The 21410-nt window shown below is 45.9% G+C and overlaps 1 protein-coding gene across 3 annotated transcripts in view; it reads left to right on the top strand.

Moving 5' to 3' along the window:
• SCAP (SREBF chaperone) overlaps positions 1-21410 on the top strand; it is a 654188-nt gene that overhangs the window by 458803 nt on the left and 173975 nt on the right. For all 3 annotated transcript variants that reach the window (XM_085628619.1, XM_085628621.1, XM_085628620.1), the window contains exon 14: positions 1439-1648. In XM_085628619.1, coding sequence (XP_085484745.1) covers positions 1439-1648 — 210 coding nt within the window. The remainder of the gene's footprint in view (positions 1-1438; positions 1649-21410) is intronic.

The following is a 21410-nucleotide window of genomic DNA, read 5'->3' as shown; positions in this document are numbered from 1 at the left end:
GCCGATCCCTCACCGACACTACCATCCTGCCCGTTCTGTGAATTGGGCTGTACCCATTAATAAGATCCCAAGTCTAGGAATCTGCACACATTTCAATGGCAATTTGCTGTTGAGGCTCTGCTTCTGGTGCACGTACAGCCTCGAAATCAACTGACTTCAGCGTGCATGAGCAGCACCTACATGCTGTTCCATGCTTCACTTATGGAGCGGAACGACGTAGGTACAGAGGTGCATGACACCACCTACCGGTGTGCAGTGGTACTGTTCAAAAGATTCCAGATCCAGTCTGACGCCTGGAGAATATTCAAAAGGTGAGAAATCTGTGGTTAGATAGAACCTCTAAGAGAAAGAGCATTACCAAAGGTAAGTAACTTGTTCATTTAAGCAGAATAATGACTGATTAAGCCTCTGAAGCAGAGGGGGCGGCCAACTTTGTCCGCAGCTCTTTGGCAGTCACTGGAGGAAGTTTATATATGCACATCAAAGGGGAGGCATGTTGGGCATCATGGAGTACCTGGACCCACAAAATTGATGAGAAAGAGCCTTTATGCTAAGAGTAATATAGTCACCATAAATGTGACCTTATCTATGTAGTGTAAAACATTAAAACACATCTCTGAAACTTGATTGTATGGTACAATTATCATGTTAAGTCACAGTGCTTCACATTCTGCATATTTATTGTGAGGAAACATGATAATTGTACCATACAATCAAGTTTCAGAGATGTGTTTTAATGTTTTACACTACATAGATAAGGTCACATTTATGGTGACTATATTACTCTTAGCATAAAGGCTCTTTCTCAGCAATTATTTAGGGGTCCATTTAGAATTATTTTACTCAATGGTGCGTTAAACATTAAAACCTTGAAAATTACTGCCCTGGCTATGAAGGAAGCAACTACATTTAGTCTTTTAGCAGTAAATAATGTTTGAAGCAATAGTTACAAATTTGATGTTGCCTAGTGAAAAGACTGATGTCCTTGAAATTATTTGTACATTTTTGTTATCGAGAGCTCATTCCAAAAAAGATACCTTAAAGAAGAATACTATGCAAAAAAGTTTAGCTTCAATAAGTACTGACATGGTACAAAGTCTCAAGCAGTGACTTTTAAACAACAGAAAACCATCATGAAAGTTGAAGGCATATGTGTATAGTGAGTATTTTGAAGTGATAGGGTACCAAAAGAAGACTGCACTTACAGCTATTTGTTTTCCTGTCAGGCTGTTTAAGCTTAGTTTGATATTGTAAATAATATTGTTTCCTTTAGTATGTGTATGTTTCCATGTTTGAAGGATGTTTTAATCAAATATGTGCACATTCAAGTAACTTTGAGTACTGGATTAGGCAGTTACGGGTGGTTGGACTGTCTTAATTATTTGCTATATACTCCTGTTTGCTTGAATAGCCTTCCATTCTCTCTCACACTCTTTAGATACATCAGCATCCTTCCCATGGTTCCAATCACCTTATACCTGAATCCACAGGAGGCCTTGGAGGCCCGCCACCCACAGGAGACTGAACGCTACCACCCCTTTGTTTCACCGCGGAATGGGAAACCAGAGAGTGGCATGCCAGTGGACAAAGAGAAACAGGCACAGCCCCCCTTTCGGTATCAAGGGCATGTGGACATCACTCTTTACAAGTAATGTGAATAACGTCTACACAAAGCTTGTACAGTAAATGTGTTGTGAAATACTCTTGTCTTTAATAAGTGTGCAGCAGGTTTGTGTTCGTTATAGTCTGAATTTCGCTCCGTTTACCAGGGAAACCACCTACAGTCTTCTGGTGAAAAGCAGAGTTTGGAAAGGACACTTCTTTGAAAGGCAGTTCAGCATTCTTTCATTTTTTTATATTTTATTTGCAGTGTATAAGTACACAACAAATATCTGAAAGAAACATTACATTTCCAATTTCCGCATCTGTTGGGTATAGTTTGAAGTCGGGATACAGACTCATCATTAGCAGTGTGTAGACAAGAATGGGGGTAAACATGAGCAAAGGTTCTGTGGGTCATCACAGATGGGTCTGTGTAGTCTCCCGTGTGTTGGTCAGTTGTGCCCATCGAGCCAGTCTCTTTGCTCTCCTGCACCCTCCCACGGGACCCATATTTTTTCAAATGTCTTTGGACAGCCACATGCTTGATATACTGTCTGTTCAGCTGACATGCACCAGTCCATATTCCTAGCCCACAAGGCCGTTCATGGAGGCTCCCCACTGACTCATACCTTAATAATGTCCATTAGTGGCTTGTTACAGAACAAGAGAGTATACTTTGGTAATGTTTGCTCCCTCTATATGCTCATGCATACTGTCTATGCCGTTAGTTCGACAGGGTACCACACCACTTCCTCCAGGTACCCCTAGTATAGTCCTCTAATAGGCCCTGAGTCTTGGGCTTTCCCATAGAGTATGTGTTAGTGCCCCCAAGGGAGTAGCCAGAAAATTGAAAAAAAAAACACTTTAAACCAAAGCTCTTATGGCAACCAAGCAAGCCATCGCAACCCTCCCAAGAAGAGTTTGCTTTTCTCTTTTATGCAAGCATCGATCCAGTCATATTTTCATTGTTCCATCCACACGCTGATGTCACCTTTATATTGTCATCCATTCAGTCTTTCATCCAATATTCAGTCTGTCACCATTCCATCCTCCCATCCATATCCAAGCCTATCCACAAAACTATCCATCAAACAAATCCATCCTTTCACTGTCGTTCATCCTTTGACTTAACCATACCCCTTTCATTCATCCATCCTTTTAGTCATCCATCCTTCCTTTCGCTCTTCTCTCCTCCCTTTCACTCATCCATCTACTCCATCCATCCACTCTATACATCTATCCTCCCTTTCACTCATCCATCCACTTTTACTCAGCCATCTATCCTTTCACTCATCCATCAACCCTTTCACTCATCCATCAACCCTTTCACTCATTCATTCATCCATCTATCTACCCTTTCACTCATCAATCCTTTTACTCACATATCCATCCAGTCACCCTTTTACCCATTAATCCATTCACCCGTTCACTCATCCATCCACCCTTTCACTCAGTCCATCCACTCATCGATCCATCCATTTACCCTTTAACTCATCGATTCATCCTTTCACTCACCCACCCATCCATCCTGTCTCATCATCCATCCACCTTTTCATCTCACTCACCCATCCATCCACCATTTTACTCGCATCCATCCACTCTTTCACTCCTCCATCACTTTACTTACTCATCCCTCACCCTTCACCTCATGAATCTCTCCACCCTCCCATCCAGCCATCCATCTATACTCCCTTTTACTCATTTATCCCTTCTTTCACTCATCTGACCTTTAAATCCCTCCTTTCACTCATCCATCCACCCTTTCAACCCACCCATCCATCTAGCTTGTCACTCCATTCATTTACTCTTTCACTACATCCATCCTTTCTCTCATCCATCCACCCTTTCATACCTCCATCCAGCCACCCATTCTTTCACTCATTCATTCCTGCATCTGTCCATCCACCCCTTCGCTAACTCACCCATTCACCATTTCACTCATCCATCGATATATCCAGCCATCCTTTCACTCACTCACCTTCCACCCTTTCGCGTAATTTATGAGTCTTTGTCTGCCAAGTTGCAGACAGAAAAGACTCATCAGAAGCCCCACCCCGATGTTGCTGCTAAAGCGGGGGGTTGATGACGCCTCTGAGTATCCCCCTCGGGGGGAAACCGCTAGGGCACTTGTTGGGGAGTCTGCCCATTTTGTGAAGCCTGGTCCGTGTGAAGTTTACCCTATGCAATATTTTGAGCTGTATGAGGAGGAAGCCAGCCATTATCGCCAGCTCCCTCGATTAGCTACAAGCCGCCACCCAATCCGCGTCCTCAATTGTTGCTAGATAATGTGCACATCTATCTTTTAGCTTGTCTGCATGCAGTTCTAGACTAGCATTCTATAGATCACTGAAATCGCATGGCGATGAAGGGGGATGCCAACAGTCTGTGTTCTAGTGTGGTCTCCTCCGCTATCTCTTCTAGGTATCTGGTGTAACCCTTGTAGAGCATTTCTAACCTGCAAGTAGCGGAATCTCTGGGATTCTGCAAGCTCTTATTGGGCCTGGAGACTCTCAATTGTCAAAATGCCCTGCCTTCCCCAACCTTGGAAATTCCAATCAAAACTTGTCTGAATTCTGACTTTTTCAGGCCTGCCAATATTTCAGAGTCCCACAATGGTGTTTCTAAGGTAATTTTCCCCTCCTATCCCGTTACGTTAGTCACCCTCTTCCATGTCTTAGTTGCTGTGGCTGTCGGATTCTGGCCCCCCTGCATTTCAGTACGACTATAGAGTGCCCTCAGGTAACTCCTTCAGGGAAGTAGTCTCCGGTTCACCATAAAGGTGGTATCTTGTTGCTCTGCAAATGCCCAGTCATTGATAATCTTCAGTTGTGCCACCCAGTAATATAATTTAAGATTGCGCCGGCAGAGCTATACCTCCCTCTAATGGGCCACGCATCAGGGTGTCTAGAGCATTCCTGTGCTGTGCTGGGCTGGGCTGGGCCGGGCCGGACCACTGTCCCACAATGGTGTCCTGGTGGTTGCCTGAACTGCCTGAATATTTCCTCAGAGATTTTGTAGGGCATTTTCTGTAATACATAGAGGAAGTTTGGTAAAAAGATCATTTCATAGAGCGCCACCCTACCCAGCAGGGAGAACAGTATCTTCCAACATTGAGCCACATCAGTTTTGTAGTGATTGAGCAGGTTTTGGGGCGTAGAAGTCTGTTGGGGACTTAAGTTATAAAGATACCCTAATGTATTGTAAGCCTCAGGTAGACTACTGCAACTGGCAGTTCCAGTTATCCAGTGGGTGCCAGCATGTATGTGACTAAGCAACTAATTTATGGCAGTTTATATTGATTCCAGAGTATCTCGCAAAGGTATTGAGTATTGTCAACACCTGAGTAATAGGACACAGCTGGATCTGCTAGGCACATTAACAGATCATCAACATCAGGAAGATTACGTCCTCCCAGTCGAAATTCGATCTCGGGCGAGCAGCAATGCATCCTCCTCACCCTAATGGCTCAATTGCCAAGGCAAACGACAGGGGAATTATTAGGCATTCCTGTCTGGTAACCATTCCCTGTGGGAATTTCCTTGATAATATTCCATTAATTTTTATTCTGGTCGGTGTGTAGAGCAATCTGACCCAGGCCACAAACACCATCCCAAAACCCATCTTTTTCAGCACTGCTAGTAGGTACAGCAATTCGAGCGAGTCGAATGCCTTTTCGGTGTCCAGTGACAGGATCACTATTGGTTCCCGGAGAGTTCTGCTTCTCCCAAGTACCCCATATAGCCGTCTAAGGTTATGCTGTGTTGCTCTGTGTGACAAACCCTGGTTGGTCCCTATGAATCAATCTGTCACTTACTTCATAAAAGCGGGTATCAAAAACCTTTGCTAGTATTTTGGCCTCTACATTTAGTAGGGAGATCGGTCTGTAAGAGGCATATTTTCCGGCCTCTTTCTCTATTTATGAAGTAGGGCAATGTGGAGGATTCTGATATCTTTGGGGAGACTCTCCACTATCAGTGCATCACAATAAATATCCAGGATAGGTTCACCCAGTAGGCTCTCTAGAAATTTGAAGAATTCTGGCAGGAGGCCATTATGGCCCAGAGTCCTCCTAACTGAGAGTTCTCCTATGGCCTCCACGATCTTATTTGCCTCTAAATCTCAGTCGTAAATGGCCTTATTCTCAGGGACGTGGCCAGGGATAGACTTCCACTTATTGGTATCTGGGTGAGTAGCGAATCTCCAGGTATTCTGTATACCCATCTGCTGTCTATGGAGCTGTGTCTACAGTCAAACCTGCCGTAGTGGTAACCTCACTCACCTACCTCAGGCCCTCCCGGTGTGCCAGCCTGGCCAGGAGCTTCCCGACCTTGTTGCCGACCTCATACAGTATATGTTGCATGTCCCTAAACTGATTCTTAGCCTCTTCTATCTGCCTCTATTCTTCATGTAATCTGGGAATACAGTGCACCAGTTCCGGCGTCGGGTTATCCTGTTAGTCCTCCTCCCATCGCAATAAGTGTTGCTCTGTTTCACCTATCAGTTTCATTGCCTCTTTACATTTCCTGGATACCCTAGAGACAAGATGTCCACGTATGACCGCATTGTATGCCTCCCATATCGTGGCCTCGGAGTCCACCAATCCTTTGTTATCAGTAAAATAATTCACTGTACCCTACCTGAGCCCTTCCCTTATGCCCCGATCTTTAATGTAACAACGATCCAGGAGCCACGTGGGATGATGTGGCCAAACCGACGCCTCCAGCCTGGTACTAAGAAGTGCATGGTCTGAAATCCCCCTCGGTAGAAAGGTGGCGTCATACAGTACCTTTGTCTTTGTATGTGAGAGGTCAAGAAATCAATGAATCAGGGGCTTGTAAAGCACGGCTACTCACCCGTGAGGGTATCAAGGCGCTGGGGGAAAGGGGTGAGGGACTGCTGGTCAGTCTGGGTGGAGGATCATTCGAAGAGCCAGGTCTTGAGGTCCTTCCTGAATTGGGTTAGTGACGCTGATTGCCTGAGGTGCAGGGGTAGGGTGTTCCAGGACTTGACGGCGAGGTAGGAGAACGATCTTTCTTCAGTTCTGGTCTTGTGGATCCTGGAGATGGAGGTGGGGGCAAGTTGGGAGGTTTGGAGTTGTCTGGTGGGTACGTGGAATGTGAGGTGGTGGTTCAGGTCCGCTGGTCCTTCATCATGTAGGGCTTTGTAGGTGTGAGAGAGGAGCTTGAAGGTGACTCTCTAGTTGACTGAGAGCTGATGGAGTTGTCAGAGGTGTTGCATGATGTGGTGTGGAAGAGAATGACGAGAACCGGTCTGGGGGCTGCGTTTTGGACATTCTGTAGTTTTTTGAGCTGTTTCTGGGTGATGCCGGTGTAGAGCACGTTGCCTTAGTCGAGTCTGCTGGTGATGAGTGCGTGGGACCCCGCCTGAGAGTTAGGAATTTGCAAACAAATTCTCCTGTCAGCGTGCCTTGCCCTCCACAGATCTTGTAATCCCATTGCCCAGGTGAACTCCCTCAGGCTAACTTCCCTTTCCACTGGTGCCCGTTGCCTTCATCCTATCCATGTCCCTGTCCATAGTCTGATTGAGATCTCCTCCAATGATTAAGAGGGTACTAGGGGCTTGCAGGATCATTTTCCCCATCTGTTCGAACGCCAGTGATTGCAATCCTGGAGGGACATACCATGAGACCACCAATATCGTTTCACCATTCCATTTCCACAACATTGCTGCGTATCAGCCCTCTGGGTCTGTCGATGTCTATCACTGACAGGATAGATTTCAGCAACCTTTTTATATATTCTGCTTTTGTGCCCTCCACTCTTTTTGGTAGGCCCACTAGTCTCACATTATTTCTTATGGATCTCCTTTCAGCATCCTCAGACGGTGCATACTGGCGACCGGTAGCCTCCTTAAGTTGGAGGACTTGTGTTTGCAATTGTTTAATGGCTCCCTTGTATTTCCCTGCCCGTGGCCTCCACCATCCTCACCCATGCCGAGATCTTTTGCAGGTATGTGCAGATAAGGTAACCTCCAGTACAACAGTATCTATTTTATGTTCCAGTGCTGTTTTAGTTTCACTTACTGATTGCAGAAGGTCTGTTATGAAAAGCTACGGGGCACCCCCACTAGCAGTTGTGGCCAGTCCCCTGTTCTTGTTTGGTGCCCTACAGCTGGGTGCGGATTGCATATTTGTCCAGCTTATGCGATGGCACTATTTGGCCCTTGTTGCAAATGATTGTGAGTTCCCCCACCCTGTGAACAGTCTTGACTGGTAATTAGTTCACGGGGGAAGCAATCTTTTCCCCTCCCCTGCCTTGTACACCAGATTGTGTGCCTGCCCCACGCCAGTCAGAGGTCTCCTAAGAGTCGCAGTCCACAGTCTTTTGTTCCGGGTGGAGAACTCCTCTCCAGGTATTCTGTAGACCCCTGTCAAGCGTTGTTCAAGCAGTTGTCCACCAGCCCAGAGTTGTTGTTGCAGCTCCAATGCGAAGGGTGGCCACGCCTGTGCCCTGCCGGCACCCTGGCTCCCCTATTTCCCCCCGTGTTGTGCTCACCCCATGAGGGGGCCACTCAATGATCACCACAACGTCCGCCGCCTGTAATCTGAAGAACTTTAACTGTCGGTGCTGCAACTGGGTGGGACACGATTACTCACCATGGAGCCCTCTCACCGGCACACTTGTTGTCCGTGGCTAGCCCCATCACCTCTTCACTTCATGGTTGGGTGTGGAGCACTGCCGCCATGGCAGAAGATTGCCTCTGCGGGCCCCGGATCTCTTTCAAGCCCTTGGGACCATCTTCAACACCACCGGATCCACTCATTCCTCACTGCTAGCCTCCTGCATCACCGCCCGGGTTGGCGCCTTCACAATCACCCACTAAGGTGGGCATACGGGCAGGTACGGCCTTCTCCGCAGATCCTGTGGATCCTTGCTGCTGTCCGACACTGGCGCTGCCTGCCCATCTCCCAGCCGGAGAACGCACTTCTTGGTTTGGGCAGGCCCGCACCCGTCCCCATAACCTCTTCTCGGCACACAATAGCACTCCAGGCTCGTCCTCTTGCCCCCGTGGATCATGAGCCTGTCTGGCATACCAGCACCTCCCAAACGCAGGATCAGCTCAGGATTTGGGTGGTTTTCACCCTCCTCAGTGTTAGCTTCTCTTTAGTGTGCCATGTTGTTCCCGCACCTCACCACACCCCTCGCAATTCAGCATTTTTGTGTAATGTGTACAGCAAAATTAGCATTTATTCCAAAACGAAGATTGTTGAGATAACTACAAATAGTGCAACAAGGCGCACAGGCCCTGCTAAGACTCAAACCCTTGTGGCTTTGTTTCCCCAGATAAACACACCTAATTTGACTTCACATTTCCACTGTAAGACACCAGACATGGGGTTGCTATTAGAGGGGAGTCAAAAGAACATATCTTCACTTCATAATATTGTAATTTGTATTACAAAAATGTGATTCAAAGTAATTTTATCAAATGTAATGGAGTTTTGTGCTTTCCTTTTCTTCAGGGCTATAGTTCAGCTTTTATTCATTTTAGGACTGCATATCCTGTATTCATAAGCGCTTCTTTTATTTAGTTTCCTTGATAAGGTTTAACACCAGTATTATTTGAGTCACTTATAATTTAGTAAGTTTTCTTTTTGATATTCTAATTTTCTTGCTTGTACATGAGCGCATATTACTATAAGATTTACTACTAAACTTCTAAGTCGGCTGTCTCCCATGTGTCATTTCCCCAACTTCTCAAGACATTGCACGATCAACTCTGCAATGAGTTTCTGAGAAAATGGTGTGTTATGTGGTGCGGTTGTGTACCTTTAGTACCAGTAGGTTTCGTTTGTCAAACATTCAGCTTAACCCTGGATAGATGTGGCTCTGGGTAGCAAGGCTTACAAAAAACAATTGAAAAAGAAATTTGCAGGATAACTCAAGAAATTAGACACCAATTTATAAAAATGGACAGTATTTTTATATATTTTTAGACACCACAATGAAAAAGATGCTCTGGAGGGTTCTGGAGATATAGAATTTACAAGGTACAGTAAATCAAAGCATTTCACTCCTCCACGAATAAGCATTGACAGATTCAACAACTTTGACACTTAGAAACGTTTTCACCAAAATGTTGGGCTAGTTTTATTGCGGTCACCTTAGGTAACCTACTCCATGAGGGAGTCAGTCAGTGGGACCAGCAAGGTCCTCACAATCCGCTTCCTCCATGGATGTAGCAGTCACAAGCACTTTATCCCTTTTGTAATGGATTTCTAGAGAGGTGGTCCTGATAAAACATACGAAGGATGCTGTGGATGCGATGCAGTCGATGGAGTTCTTCCAGCGGCCACTCCTCGGTCCACGAGGGGGGGTGAGGCGGTTTTGGATGTTTGGTTTCCCTCAAATTCCTCTCAGTGCAGGTGGAAGTCAAGTCACCACTGGGTTAACAGTCGCCCGGTATCACGGTCATAGCCAAATGCTTCCCTGGGCGATAACTGGCAGACCAAGTTGCTCTTCGACAACTTTTCCAGGCTTAGCGAAATAGGGCACACCCGGCACCCAGAAGTCAGGTCTCAACTGAACTGGAGGAAGAACCAACAAAGAACTGCCTTCCTGCACTGTGGAACCGCCAAAGAGAGGCTGCACCGGCATGGACTGCACCTGCTGAACCTGGTGACTAGCAAAAAAAGACATGCATGATGTGTCCTTCTGGTGGAGCAGTTCTCCCTGGAGCCCAGCCAAAGTAAAGAAACTCCAAGGATCAGTGGGGAGAGGTGGTTTGATCACAGATGTACAGATGCCCACCACAAGCTAGCTGAGGCTTTGAAACAAGTTCCCCAAGATAAAGTCCAAATAGCTATGCTCAGGAAAAAGTACAAGCAAACCTTAGAAACAGGTAAAACAGAAATTAAAAACAAAGCTTGGAATGAGCTTTTGTCTGCTGATGTCATCAACAATAGTACCAGGTTCTGGAAGATTGTCAATAAACCCTTTTTTACAGGTGAAAGTAATTGCTCCTTGGATTGTACCATTCCAGAAGATTTGTGGTATACTCATTTAAAAACTATATGAGACAATCCGGTTGAGAAGGGAACAGGGTAACGACACCTTGGTTTTTATTGAAGTAGAAGTTAGTGAGGCAATAATGCAAATGCCAAGTAATAAGGCCCCTGTTCCGGATGCTGTCCTGGCTGATCTTTATAAGCCTAATGTGACACTTTGGCTGAAAATACTGACACATCTGTTTAATGCAGCCTGTCTGTATGGTTTGCCGGGGACTTGGTGTCAATCAATCATTATACCAGTCTTTAAGTAGGGGCAGAAAGAGGCCCCACGATGTTATAGACCAATGTCGCTGATTTAGTCAGCAGTTAAAGTAATAAGGAGAGTGATCCTTAAGAAATTAACAGATTGGATAGATGAGTGTGAAGTACTGTCAAATCTTCAATGTGTTCAGGAAAGGTAGGGGTACTATAGATCAATGCCTAAATTTACATCTTATTGCGGGGAAATATATTACCGACAAGAAGGGGACATTACATCTATCCTTTATGGATCTATCCTCGACCTGTGACCGAGTTAACAGATCCACATTGTGGGCTTTGCTAATTGACATAGGGCTGGAACGGAATATTGTTCATTTTCTGGCCGATCTTCATAGGGACCTCTCTGCTACGGTGAGATACGATCAAAGGGGTAATCGCACACAGCATATCTGCATCATAAGAGGAGTCAGACAGAGATGTAGTCTAGCTCCCTTTTTGTTCACATTATACATTAATAACTTAGACTCCATATTGTGTACAGCCTGTAAAGATATCCCTCGTGTGGGGGACGGGTTAATTCCAGTGCTCCTATATGCGGACGACACAGTTTTATTAGCACAAACAGCAGTTGGGCTCCAATGTGTCCTAGACTCCTTTGCGGATTTTATGAGTTTGCTGGATGTAAGCAACAATTTCTCCAAATTGCAAACAATGATTATGGGCCCAAGATCAAAAAGATTAAAAACACATTATTGTGATGTTAATGAAAAATCTAGGGTGACCACTTTTTCGTATCTAGGAGTACTGTTTGATGAAGGGGGCTCATGGGTACCGCAACAGAACGCAAAAAGAAATGCCATGGTGAGCGCGACAGTAGCGGTCCTTGATTTCCCGTGCAGGCTAGGGGCCAAACCTATTCAAGCGATGATAAACATACAGGGCCAAATGTATCGCCATCGCCAAATATAGATCTGAAATCTGGGGTTATAAGGACGTTGAAGAATCCAAATAATGGAGAATACGTTTTTTTAGAAGTCTGCTTTCAGTGACACAATCTACTCCTCCTTATATCATTCACCAGGAACTGGGTGTTGATTTTGTAACAGATTTGATTTGGACCAACCCAGATTTGGATATGAATCGTTAGATCACTCTGGACTGCTTATCCCTAGATACAGTAAGTAGTATTCCCTGGCTATGTTACATCAAGAGCCTAGCTGAGAAACTAGGGCGGCCCATCTTATTTGATTCCTCCAATAAGTTAGTAAAGGAGGACCTATTATGGGTTAAAAAACCTTTTGTTTGTCTGATGCAATCCGATAGAGAGGCTAAAGAGCTTTTGAAACACACGGTTCAAGCCTACATATCTTTGAAAACAGCCCCTGCATTGGAACCGTACCTAAATGAAATCACAAACCCTTACCACCGATTTCTTTTAACTAGATTTAACCTTGTGCACTTTGTATTGGCATTCCCTCAGGGGTGGAGTATGATTAAAGATTTGGGCCCCTGCTCCTGTGATAATTTTTCTATCCAAGACACTTTACATTTTATAATGTTCGGCGACCATTATCACCACATTCGCAAACACTTTTTATTGCCCATACTGAAAGAGAAAGGTTTTATGCATGTGAGGCCTGCTTTAGTATATTTACAGATGCTAAACAACCCATGGGAATGCTATAACATTGCTAGTTTTTTAGTGGTGACGGTTAGGGAAAGAAAAAAAAAGTTTATCTGATGGGGTACATATTTGGTTTTTATATGGTCATGTTTTAAGTGTCTTTAGCTTGATGTTTTTGGTGCACAAGACCAAGGGGTCGATTAGGTTGGCGTGCCGATCGCCAATTTCCAATACCCGCCTACCATTTCCCCCCGCCACATAACGATGGCGGGGGAACCCGGCGGATAGAAAGACGGTCCGCCGGTTTTCCGCCAGTAAGACAGGCCACCGGGCGGAAAATGGCTTCTTTATGGTGGCGGTGTCTGCAAGACACCGCCATCCATATCAGGATGGGCGGCGGTGCAGGGCTTTCCATGGCAGAGACCCCGCAATGAAAAGCCAGGTGGAGTTTGCTTTCGGGTGCCCGTTGTGGGCCCCCAGGGGTTGGGGGGGTTTGGAGGTGCACTTGGGGGTACCCATGGTACCCCCCTCCATTTGCATGCACAATGTGGCAGGCACCGCGTGGTGCCTGCCAGGTTGTGCATGCAAATGCACGACATGCATATATTGCATTGTGGCTGGTGCTGCTTACAGCACCGCCCGCCACTATGCAATATATGCGGGATGCCACCGTGGTGGTGGCATCCTAATTTCCATGGCGGGACTGCCGCCATGAAGGTCGGTCCCGTTTCCCGGTACGGTTGCGCCATCGTAATAGGCCCCCAAGTTTTTTATGAAATTTGTTGCGCATCGATCTCTTCATGCTGTAACAAGAATATTATCAAAAAAGATGGTTTATCTAATGTAGTACATATCTGTTCATTAGTATAGCTAAGAAGTGATACTTTTTAGCATGATGTTTTTTGGGCTCAACATCAAGTCCTAAATTAAAGCTGTACCTATTTGACCTTTTTGTAGTGTTTTGGTGAAAATGATTCTATCCTGATGTTTATGTTGCAGAATATCATGTCCTAAAAGTATTGTGTATATGTTTTTAATGTTTTTATCAGATTTTTTGTAGTGTACATTTATGGTTTTAATTAACCGACTAAAGTGATTTTGACTGACTGACTGATAGTTGACTGACCTCCTGTTTACAGCACAGGGCAACAAAAGCTAAAAAACCTGCTGAAGCAAGTTGATAGCCAGAATCTTCAGATCACTACTAACGCTGCCATGCAACACCAGAGACCAGGACCCGAGGCTCAAAGTTGCTCCCTAGTTATGCTCAGAAAATGCCTTCAGGGTAGGATGCGGTTGGTAACCAATGAGCTGCTAGGTTCCCTCCCTCCTGTTGACCACTTCCTGAGAAGTGTGGCATCTGGCTATCACAAGATGAAGCATTCTGCCCACTTCCAATATGGCAAAACCCCTCTCTCTAACTCCCTAGCGCAAACGAGAGGTGACGCTACCAAGGGAGCTACACGCCCCTGAAAAAAAATGTTTGGACAACGGGTTTCCCCTCTCCTTCCCAGGTGCCAGCTAATCTGCCTAAATAGTGTGGCTGCCCCTGTCCCAAATGTTCCTAATTTGCTCTTCAAAGTCAGCTTCAGCTTTAAAGCTCGCTTTTGGACCAACAACCATATGACTTCCTGAAGGAGGGAGGTAAATCCACTCTCCAATGCAGGCCCCTCTTGTTTCCTTTCATGGAAGTCATTAACACGTCTACCTAGGAGGGCAGAACGCTGTCACGGGCTTCAGCTCAAAGTAGCAACATTGTAAAAGTTACATACTGTTACTTGTTACATTAATTTTGACTTGAGAAACAAGTTGGACTTAATATAACAAGTTGTTTGATACCATGGAGTATCCGCTTTGGTTGCACTGTTCAGGAGTTAGCACAGCAGAGGGGTCAACATGTAACTCTGTACTCGCCGATGGGGTGACCAAGTCTGTCCACAGTAAAAAAAAAAAAAACAGTTTCGCATTTTTACTACCAGAACATGTAACACACATCTTCTGCCCATGAAATATGCTGCAACCTGCCTTAGGGCACGGTCTGTCTGCCATAGGGGTGACTTACACATATTGCAGAGGAAGGTTTGGGTTTGCCAATTAGTTTAAATGGTAAAGTTGGACTAGCGGTTTGATTTGGTCTTCTAGTCTGCAGTGGCGGACTGGGAGACTCTGTTTACCCGTGGTACACCCAGGGTGGCACAACCAGTGCTACAATCCCCTGGTTGACTCTCTAACTTACATGCCCTATGTACCATATACTGGGGAAATACAGATAAGTTAGCCTATTCAAATTGGGTATAGAAAGAAACATACACTTTCTGGGGTCAGGACACTGGCACTGAGGTCTGGTTTATCAGGCCTTAGTGCACTCAGAGTCAAAAACCTGCAGCATCACTCCAAAAACTTGGGGGTGACCATAGAAAACGAGGCATTTCCTGCCTGAGTTGCATCACCATTGCCAGAGTTGCCTATTGCAGCTTTATTTTGATTTCATTATTTTTTTTTTTTTAACACACTTTATTAATGACTTTAACAGTTATGGAATGCAATGTTCATCCTACAGAGGCATTCATTTGTTTTTATAGGAAATTACATTATACACATTACATATAACTTCTGTATGTGTCATTCCTTGAAAGATAAAAATCGAGGACAATGATCTCCAGTGGCGTCGCGAATACCAATACAGTAGAGTCCGATTACGTAAAAAGACAATGTAAAACAATTATAGTCCAATTAACAAGAAAAACCTATTTAACCATGCCCTCCTCCCTCCCTAGCCCACCCACTCCCTACTCCTGGTCAGTCTTATTTAGGTTTCCATAACAATCAATCTATGACGTTAAGGTATAGAACTCGAAGGGCTGAAGTGTCCTTGGGTTAGAAAGCATGTGTCTGGGTCTCGAAACCTATAGCTAAAGAGTCACCTAATAACCATGTGTGCTAAAGGGTTGGGGTATTCTGTGGGGGTAATAAGTCGAGTGATTCTAGTTTAAGCAGCATAGCCTCCCAGTCCATCGAGATGGGCTGCTCCCTTAGCCCCCTCTCCTCCTCTCTGCGAAGAGCTGCTCTCTCTGCCCTCCCCCACTGAAGCATGTCAGTCTGTCACGTGGACGCCGCGGGACCCCTAGGGGACTTCCATTGCATGGTAAGGGCTCTCACTGCCAAGATAAGGGCCAGGTCTAAAAACTTTAACTGTACCTTCTGCACCTTTGTGCGTCTGCGGAGGCCTGCAAGACAATGTAGTGCTTCGTCCGGGATAGGGATTTGTGTGACTTCACTCAGAGCGCATCGGACTCCTACCCAGTAGTCACTAAGGCAGGGACAGGACCACAGCATATGGAGGAAGTCTGCCTCATCTCCCTTACAGCGGCGGCAATGATGCAGGGATTCTGGGAACATACGATGAATCCTCCCATGGGTAAAGTATGCTCTATGGAGGATCATCATCTGAATAAACTTCAGTCTCACGTTACGTGATACTTTTTTGGGGTGTTTAATCATACATTCCCAGGCTTTATCAGTAAGTTCAATATTGGAGTCCTCGGACCAGCACGCCCTAAGGGCCGTGAGTGTGACTGCTGCATGTGTTTGGATCCCGGTATATAACCATCGGACCAAGTGTCCCTCCTTTCCCATATAATACAAGAGATGTACTAGATTATGTTGTGGGGGTTCACTCCTCTGTGGGGCCCAGGCGCGTCTAATATAGTGGGACACAGTAGCGTGTAGCAAATATAAGCGTGGTGGTGCACCTGTAGACTGCCGGAAAAGGTCGTAGTCTAACATGGTACCATCGTCGAAGAAAGCACCGATGTCTTCTACCCCAGTGTCTGCCCATTCCCACAACCTGGTTTTTGTGAGTCTACCTTGTGGTGTGGGGATCCCCAAGAGGGGAATGTTCGGTGCGTAAGGGGTCACTGGGGAGGTGTATGATAATGTCTTTCTCCAGCATTGTAGAGCTGTCGTCAATAGGGGAGGGCTATCCGCAGGGATCTTTGCCCTAGGCAATAGTAAGGAGTGCAGCTCACCCCGGTCTAATCTTTGGGGTGTAAATCCAATCTCCTGCAGATTTTTCCCCGCAGTCCAGTACGATAACCACTGGAGCTGACTGGCTTAGTAGTAGGCCCTGAAGTCGGAGACTCCCAGACCGCCACTTCGGGTATTCAGTTGAAGCTTCCGCAGGCTCATTCATGATCATCCCAGATGAGATTTACCAGTATAGTATTCAGTGTGTTAAAAATGGACAGTGGGAGAACGACGGGCAAATTTACAAAGTAATATAATAGGCGAGGTAATAGCACCATCGTCGAGATGGCGACTCTACCCATCACCGATAAAGGTAGCGATGACCAGAAGACCACACTGGCGCGCAGGGCCGTTATTGCTCGCCCAGTGTTGCCGTCAATTTGATCTGTCTGTGTTCGGTATATATGAATGCCAAAATATTTAAAGGTGGTGGGGGCCACTGGTAGTGTGTAGTCACCAAACTGCAGGGTATTTGGGTATAGTGTTTCCCGGAAGAAATAGGTGGTTGATTTCCCAGGGTTTATAGCCAGGCCTGAAAGGCGTTCAAAGTTGGCAAACATCTCGGGAAGAGGGGTATTAGCCGCTGTCAGATCTCGTAAATACAGGAGTATGTCATCTGCGTAAATGGATAGTAAGTGGTCTGTACCATCAATGGGGATGTCGAGTTGGTCTGCCGAACCTCTGAGTGCTATAGCCAGGGGCTCAAGCGCGAGCACAAATAGTAGCGGAGACAGTGGGCACCCTTGTCTGGTACCCCTATGGATAGAATATTGATCTGAGATGTAACGGCCTGTGCGTGCTCTGGCTGTAGGGGATGTATATAATATGCGAACCCATCTGTCCCATCCGTACATTATGCTGTTCATGGCGGGAGGGCGGGTCTGAGTGTAATGCATGTGCTCTTCACAATGAATGGTGTCAATGTCTGTATTCTGCAATGTTGATGCTTTGGTGGTTGCCTTTTCTCAAAACAATAAAAATGTGTTTAGCAAAAAAATAAGCGAACCCATTTGAGATATGTGTCCGGGAACCCAAAACGCTGCAAAGTCGCAAACATAAAGTCCCAAGAACGGGAATCAAAAGCCTGCCTGAGGTCTAATGCTATGCAGCCCGCAAACTGGTACGCATGCGGAGCAGCCGTCATTACGTAGTGTAACCGTCTGTTATTAAGGGATGTGCTACGGTTCGGTAAAAACCCGCATTGGTCATTGTGTATGAGTTTATTAAGGTGTGGTATACGATTAGCGAGGGCCTTACTTAAGATTTTATATTCCGTAGCTAGCAGGGAGAGGGGTCTATAATTAGACAGCTCTAAACCATCCCGACCCGGTTTGGGCATCGATGTGACCAGTGCTTGCATGGTGGAATGTGGAAGGTGACCAGTCTCGAAGGCAAGTTTATATACTGATTCCAGTGTGGGTACCATGGTCTCTTGGTATGTATGGTAAAATTCCACTGGTAGTCCATCCATCCCCTGCGCTTTATTGCGACGCAGGCTCTTAATCGCATCTCGGATTTCTTGTTGGGTTATGGGGCCATCTATGGCTGTTTGTACGTTTTCAGGGATTTTCGGAAAGGGGAGATCCTGTAGGAACTCCGTTATAGAGGAGCCCTCCACACGGATGGGTGGTGCGTAAAGCGCTCTAAGATGTGCATAAAAGGCAGTGTTTATTTCTCTTTGTGTATTGACTATATGTCCAGTGGGTGCACGGATTCTAGTTACGATTGGTGTATCTGGTCTATCCCGAACTATGGGGGCGAGCAGAGCACCCGACCTATCCGCCTCCGCGTGTTTCCTCTGTAGGAATGCTCTGTGATCTATTGTCTGCAATGTCTCCCGTTTGTCCGTATGATCTATATGGGCAGATTGCAGTGCTTCTTTTTTATCGGGGTCTGTCACCGCCTCATGTTCAAGTGTATTTATTCACTGTTCGATGCTCAATAGTCGTTGGTGTATCTCCTGCCTGGCCCCCACTAACCGTCCTATCGACGACCCCCGCACTACCACCTTCAGGGCATCCCATTCTATCAGATTAGAGGAGGCTGTGTTCCAGTAATCAGCTAAATAGTTCGATATGGTGTCGGAAAGAGCTGAGCGGAATGGAGCATCGTCCAATAACTGTGGGAGTAATTTCCACGTAGGATCTGGGGTAGGTACATTACCCCAGTTAAATGTGAGCTCCAACGGGTTATGGTCTGAGAAGGGTTTTGCTAAGTATGTAGACTGACAGACTTGTGTGATGATGGATCTAGAGCAGAGGAATCTATCAATTCTGGTGTGGAGACTGTGTACTGGAGAGTAAAAGGAGTATTCTTTGTGGGTGGGGTGAAGGCATCGCCAAGTGTCTAAGAGCGCCCATCCTCTAGCCCATATCGTAAACTGTTCAGCCAATTTACTAGCATTGGCACCCTGTAGGGGTGGGTGTGATCTATCTAAGGTAGTGTCCAGTACAGCATTCCAATCTCCCCCCAGTACCCAGGGGATACCCTCCCAATCCACCAATGCCATTCCTAGTCTATGCAGGAAGCGGTCCTGGTCGAAGTTAGGGGCATAAACGCTTCCGAGGACCACCGGGGAGCCATCTAGCGTGCCTCTCAGCAGAATATATCTCCCTTGGTCATCAACTCGGCGTTCCATCTCTAGGAAAGGGACCCCATGGCGCACCCAGACGGTCGCACCTCTGGCAAAAACCGAGTAATTAATAGAGTAAATCTGACCTCTCCATTTTTTGCGCATTTTTTGTGTTTCAGATTCGGTGAGATGGGATTCCTGGAGAAATGCCACATGAGTCTTACGTTCCAAGTGATTAGGTTATAGGACCCTAAAGTGGGAACTGCCCCGGGCATGTTACCCTACATAGTGTGAAGCTCCAGCACTCACGGAGCCAGTATACTAAGCTTGACCAGGAGTCCCTTTTCCCTGGAACATCAACAGACCTTGGCTCAGCGCCTAAACTACGCTGGGCCCAACTATAATGCGTAAACAATACATAACAAATACCGGTGCATACGCTAGTAGGGAGGTGGCCGTCCTTAGTCATGGCCATGGTCCTAGTAAGGTCTGAAACCTGGCGGCTCGACGTGAGCTTATCAGCTTCTTTGTATACTCCTCCACGTTTGTGAAATTTCTTTGTATTCTCACGTATTGTCCAGTGGGAAGGTTCTCTCTCAAAGAACGAGGATGTGCACTGTCAAAATGCAGCAAACTGTTGCCATCGGTAGGTTTCTCATACAGCGTACTCTCCAATTTTCCGATCCTGGCCAGGATGCAGATGTCTAGGAATGAGACTTTCGTGTTGTTGGAGGTCTTGGTAAACTTCAGAAAGGGATTCAAGTTGTTGATCCAAATCCCAAATTCCTCTGTGCTTTCCTGGTCTCCGTGCCAGATGATGATAACATCATCGCTGTATCGTAACCATTTCCGAATATTCCAAGTGTAAGGATTGTTAGACCAGATATGTTCCTCTCCCAGGTTATAAAGGCAGGCAATACTGGGGGTTAAAGGTACTGCCCATTGAGGTCCTGTGTGTTTGTAAATACAACTGGTCTTCAAACTTGAAGAAATTTTCTGTGAGGGCAATATGCATTAGGTCCATGATTAATGCGATAGGTGCTTCCTAAGGCCACTCACTTCTGTGGAGTATAGAGTCAATCACCCTCAAACTCTCCTCTTGCGGGATGCTTGTATAAAATGCTTTTACGTCTGGGCATATCATGGTTTCATTGAGGGGGGTCATAGTCCATTTCAGCTGGGATGTTAAGCAGATGTTTTGTATCTCTGAAAAATGATTTTATTTCAGTCACCAGTGGTTGTAGGAACCAATCCGTATATTTGGATAGAGGTTCTAGGACAGACCCCATGCCGGACACAATGGGTCTTCCAGGAGGGGTAATCCTTCTCTTATGTATTTTAGGGATGGTATAAAACCTTGGGTCATCCGTGTTGAGGAAATCCCTTTCATTTTTGTTAATCCAGTTTCTATCCAGTGCTTCAGATGTCTTGGTAGCAATAATCTTCTTGAGTCTACTGGTAGGATCTCTGTAGTTTCTGGTAGTCTCTCTCATCCGAGAGAATGGATAAACAAGCTGGTCTATAAGCTTCTATGTCTGAACTACAATTGCTCCACCTTTGTCAGCCTGTTTGATGACCAGGTTCTTCCGTTTGGTAAGTGATTCCAGCGACGTCCTTTCTTTTTTACTCAAGTTGTTATAAGAGTTTCCCTTCGGTTGGAGTAACTCAATTTCTTTGGTCACTGCCTCTTCAAAGGCCATCACTTCAGGGGGCATCAAAGCTGGTGGGGGGCAAAACGTAGATTTTTGTCGCAAGGATGTGTATCCAGTGTCTTTGTCCTGTTGAAGTTGTCCCTCGAAAAATGTCTTTACCCGGATTTTCTGAATAAATTCACTCAATTCACATCGGGTTTTAAATTTATCGATGTGAGACGTGGGGACAAATCTAAGGCCTTTGTTCAGTACATCTTCCTCTCCTTTAGTGAGGTTAACTACAAGGTATACCTTGAGCTTGGACCCGCTTGTTGGTCCTTCGTGTGGCTCCTTGTGGTCATCCCTCGGGCTTCGTCTTCCCATTGGACTCTTCCGTTGCTGCGTCTTCCTTGTCTCTCACTCCTTCCGCCTCTCCCTAAAAAATACTGCTGGTTCTGGTTTGTCTGGAAATATGGCATTCCCATGAATTGAGGTGGGCCTTGAAATTTCAGGTGGTTAAATGGGCCAGGCCAAGGGTACATCTGCGGTGGGGTGTATGACTGATTCTGAAGACCCCTTCTCTGTCTCCGTGGTTTTTCTCTCCAACTCCTGGTCGAGTTATTGCTGGACCATTCGTCCTGGTCAGAATACGAAGAGCCAGAGTCACTGCGATTCGAAGATCCAGTGTCAGTATCTGCTTTCTTGGTGTAATCATCCCGAATG

Source organism: Triturus cristatus, chromosome 10, assembly GCF_964204655.1.
Source record: "Triturus cristatus chromosome 10, aTriCri1.1, whole genome shotgun sequence".
Taxonomy (NCBI): Eukaryota; Metazoa; Chordata; class Amphibia; order Caudata; family Salamandridae; genus Triturus; species Triturus cristatus.
This window is presented reverse-complemented; position numbering and strand designations above follow the sequence as displayed.